Genomic DNA, 4604 nt, shown 5'->3' with positions numbered 1-4604 from the left:
TTAAAAAAAAAATAAAATAAAGTGGGGCCACATTTATTGCCGATATTTCATCTGAGTAGATTTTTTTTCTAGATATTTGATTTATTTAGAAGCATTGTCACTATGTTCAATTGGGAAAAATATCAAACCATAAAATGTAGGATAAATTAGCAATCTTATTTATTTATTTATAATGTGAACCTTTAAATTAGTCGCACAGAATCGAGAAATTTGTGATGGTGTGCGTCCACTTTCATATTAATTACAAGCTTCCAACGACAACGACGTTCGAGTCAAACGAAATAAAAAGGAAAAGCAAAACAAGAAGAACATGAAAAAGGGCCCAATAGCTTCAGTTCCCTCTTTCTGTAAGGCACAATTATTGATACTTTCCCTGCAAGTTGCCAGGAAAAAGAAAGGAAGCAGTTAAACGGCTCTTCCTTTTGACTCTTACGTCTTCCACACTCTTGTCGCCCGCCCTTGTACGAGCTTAAGATTGAAACTTTTTATAAAACGTGAGACGTGAAAGCGAATAGTGGTATATGCACACAATAAAAAGAAAAAGGACAAATACAACTTCGTATGCTCATAACTTGAAAGTATCATCATCATCCAGTAAAATTGGATCCATAACCCTCCCTGGTGTTCCATCAAGCCCGCAGTCACTTGAGTTGCTCATTCGGCCACCGAATGACAAGGCCCCATAAGCTGGAACAGCACAACACAGGGCCTTGAGACCACATTGAGCTGGTGGTCTAGCCCATTTCATTCCTGTCCTGTCACTTACGAACCTGAATAATTCCTTGTGAGAAATTGTTTTGTTCCAAAATGTTGGACAGGAATGAATCACCACCTTGGAATTGTTGTTTGGTCTTAACACAATCTCCATGCCATTGCTGCTCATGATTTCCTCATCTGAAGCAGCATCAGTGCTCTCTTGCAACTCCAAAGCATGCTTAAGCCTCTTTAACACAGCAGCCATTGTAGGCCGCTTATATCTATCATCATTCAGACACTTTAAAGCAATACTTGCGTACATTTTCAAGCACTCTGGAGCAATCTCACCTTTTAGATTGTGATCGATAATTCTATTAAGCTTGCCAGCTTTAATGCATTGTCGAACCCACTCTGCCAGGCTTTGTTGTTCATCATCTTGCCTCAAATCCACGGCTGGTCTAGCACACAACACCTCAAATAAAACTACCCCAAAGCTATACACATCGGATTTCACTGAGAGGTGGTTAGTCTGAAAATAATCCGGATCCAAATATCCAAAGGTACCCTTAACACCAGTTGTGACATGGCTACGTGATAAGCTTGTTGGGCCTAATCTTGAAAGACCAAAATCTGAAACCTTGGCGACCCAGTTTTTGTCTAAGAGAATGTTGCTTGGCTTGATATCTCTGTGGATGATCTTGGGGTTTTTGGCATGGAGGTATGCAAGCCCACGGGCAACACCAATGCAGATTTCAAGCCTTTGTTTCCATGATAACGGAGGACCCTGAGTGCTGTATAGATGATCCCGGAGGGTTCCCCGAGGCATGTAGTCATAGACAATGATCTTGATCCCTTCATCACAGTAACCTATCAGTGATACAAGGTAGGGGTGTCGGAGATCGGATAGCATTTCAATTTCTGCCTCAAACTCATTGGAACCTTGAGTTGATGTTGGCTTCAAGGCCTTTATAGCAACTGGAGTTTCACCATCAATGCAACCTTTGAAAACTCTACCAAAACCACCATTACCAATTACTAGCTCTCTGTCAAAGTTGTTGGTGGCAGCTCGGAGCTCGTCCAATGTAAAGCGTCTACAAGGTCCCCTCGGTGACACTGACTTGTCCTTCGCGTTGCTTTTCCCTTTTCTCAAAAGACAGAATATAGTGAGACCGGATAGCAAGATTAAACTGAAAGCAGCCAGCGTAGCCCAACCAATGACGAATGCTGATTTTCTGTCCTTAGGCTTGTTGGCCAGTGGACTTGGGATCGATGCAGTCCTGGAACCAGGGTTTGGTCCGGCTAGATTGCCTTCAGAGTCATTCAGTTTGAACACCTCCAAACCATTTAGGATTGGATCAGAATTTAGATTTCTTAACTTAGTGTTGTTTCCCAAAGATATGACAAGATCAACGTTACCAGAATTTCCTACATTTGGCACCTTGACGATGTAGTCTCTGTAAACAGCTATTCCCCTGCCCGCGCCCCAAGTGATCACATCTGCCTCAGCCTCAGTCTTTCCATATCTAATACTAATAAGAACCTTCCTGCTTCCATGCTTTGTGACCTCTGGCTGGAGCTCGCATAAGTGAAGTCTCAGCAAGTATGTAAACCCTGAATCAACAGTCATATTCCAGGAAAGGCTTTTTTGTTTGTTTGTAGAACGGGCTGTTTGATAGACATTTGCAGGTGCTACGTAAGGAGCAGTTTTTAAGTATTTGATTCGAACAGTTGCATTGACAAGTCGATCACCTGAACCGCGAAAGTAGTCACTGTCCTCTAACCATCCCCGATACAAGCCTGAATCATTTGCTGGTAAAATAGAACCCCCACCAATGTTTAATCTGAGAATCATTTCAAGGGCTGTATTGTTTTCAACAGCAAATCGATTTCGCAAGCCAGAGCCATGTATGCGTCTAGCTCCTGAGCCTCCATAATAAAGATTAGTGGGCATAGAGACAATCTCAATCGCATTTATGAAAGCATAAGCACCCAAAGGAGTTGAAGAAGGAGAAAACGTTATATTTAAAACCTGGTTTTCTTCTATGTTTAAACAGAATTCTTTCACCAGAGTTTGCAAGCCTAAAGAATCAGCAGTAAGAGAAGGACTAAAGTTGCTAAGAAGAGTGAAAGGCCCAGCGGTAACACTGAAGAAAGCTGTAGACCTTGGAAATTCTTGGTAAGTCCTAGGATTAAAATATAAGCGTAGAAATTTTTGGCGTGGCCTAACCCGGAACGAGTAAGTGAATGGTGACTGAAAAATTCGAGCTGTTCTGAATGGAACCGGATCAATAGAGGATTCTAATTTAATTGATTTTGAGACTATAGAGGTGTCATTTGATTGCTCTGAGGCAATAAATTTTGAGCCAGTGCCAGAATCACCGGTCCATTCGTGACCGTCAAGGCCAATGGAGTTCGTAGAGGTACCGCAATTAAGGAAGATATTGTTGGCATTTGTGAATTTAAGATAATTGAGGAAGAAAAAGAAGAAGAAGAAGAAGATGAAAAGAAGAGGAGTGGAAATATGGAAGTGAAGAACTGGATGCTTGCTTGGAGATATCATGGGGAGTTTTGGTGATGAAAATTGAAATATGGATGACAAAGAAGATTAAATTCTGCTCTATAAGTATCAGTCTGAGCTGAGCAAGGACACGGTGATCAAAGGAACTGTAGGTGAAAGTTGTAGCCGCGTAAGGCTCTGGTAAGAGTAGTAAAGAGTGGCTGACTGAAGGAGAAAAGTGGTCAATCATTCTATTTCCAGGTGAAGCACGAGGATGACCAAAGGTCAACTTCAAGTACTCAAATTCTTTGTTTTTATTGCTTTCTTTTTTCTTTTTAATTATTTGTGGAATGGGATTGGAACCTGCTATGTTGACCAAAGGTTAAACATCAATTACATTAAAATTTTTATTAATTAATACCTTTGATACCATGAAAATTTATTATTTACTTGAGATATTATTTAATCGATAAATTAAATTAATATTAATTAATAAAAAAATTATTTTTTAAAATATTAAACTTAATATATATTGTATTATGATTATACGAATATTACTTAATTACTGAATGACGAATCATCATTATTCATAACGAGTAAATTATTGATAACGTCATAGAAAATAACAAAAAAAATGAAAATTTAAAACGATAGTTTTGTACTGAAGCTTGTCTCACACAAAGATACACTCAAAGCAATATTCACATTGCGTAATTTTCTCTTACAATAAGAAAACACTACACCAGAGCTTTTTAATACATTAAAAAAAGTTAGAGATAAAATCTAAAAAGATATCAATTTAAAAAAAAACAATTAATATTAGAGTTATATGTTATAAAAACCTTCTAATTTAGTCATGTATATACATCATTTTGATGTATAAGAAGATTATTAATTTATATATTAAGTGAGATTTATGTTTTTCTTTAAAAAATATATTATTTTATAAATTTAATAAATTATTAATTTACTATGTTGGTTCCAAGTCGAGATTAATTAAAAATATTATTTAATCGAGGTTATTAGTTAATGGAGTATTAATTACAGAGGTATTATTGTACTCAAATTCCTAATATTTTTTAACTATATATAAGGGTGCCTCCATTCCTGTGGGGTCACTTTTTTCTTCCAATATTTATAAAAAAGAATAATTTTAAATGGAACAATTTTATAAATAAATAGTAATAATAGCAAAAAAGAATAATTTTAAATAATATATATAATAGTAGTAATAATTGTTTAAAATATTAACGTTTTAAATTTTTCTTTCTGCTCTTGTCCTTAGAGCAAAACTTTTTATTTAAAAATTTTTTTATTTTTGGAGATATTTAATTTTTGTGTATCTTAATATATGCTAATATTATTAATATAAAAGTAATTATTCATAAACTACATAATTTATAACGTAAAT

The 4604-nt window shown here is 36.2% G+C and overlaps 1 protein-coding gene across 1 annotated transcript; it reads right to left on the bottom strand.

The window, feature by feature from the left end:
• Positions 204–3393, bottom strand: LOC18601692 (receptor-like protein kinase FERONIA). The gene has a single exon (XM_018119865.1). It carries the CDS (start codon positions 3254–3256, stop codon positions 566–568), a length of 2691 nt encoding a protein of 896 aa, XP_017975354.1. The 5' UTR covers positions 3257–3393; the 3' UTR covers positions 204–565.

The sequence above is a fragment of the Theobroma cacao genome, chromosome 4 (assembly GCF_000208745.1).
Source record: "Theobroma cacao cultivar B97-61/B2 chromosome 4, Criollo_cocoa_genome_V2, whole genome shotgun sequence".
Classification (NCBI taxonomy): Eukaryota; Viridiplantae; Streptophyta; class Magnoliopsida; order Malvales; family Malvaceae; genus Theobroma; species Theobroma cacao.
The sequence above is the reverse complement of the archived record's forward strand: the minus strand, read 5'-3'. Positions and strand labels throughout refer to the sequence as shown.

Bases quoted from the DNA above. Each gene is read 5' to 3' on its own strand.
- LOC18601692 (XM_018119865.1), bottom strand. From the start codon at position 3,256: ATGATATCTCCAAGCAAGCATCCAGTTCTTCACTTCCATATTTCCACT.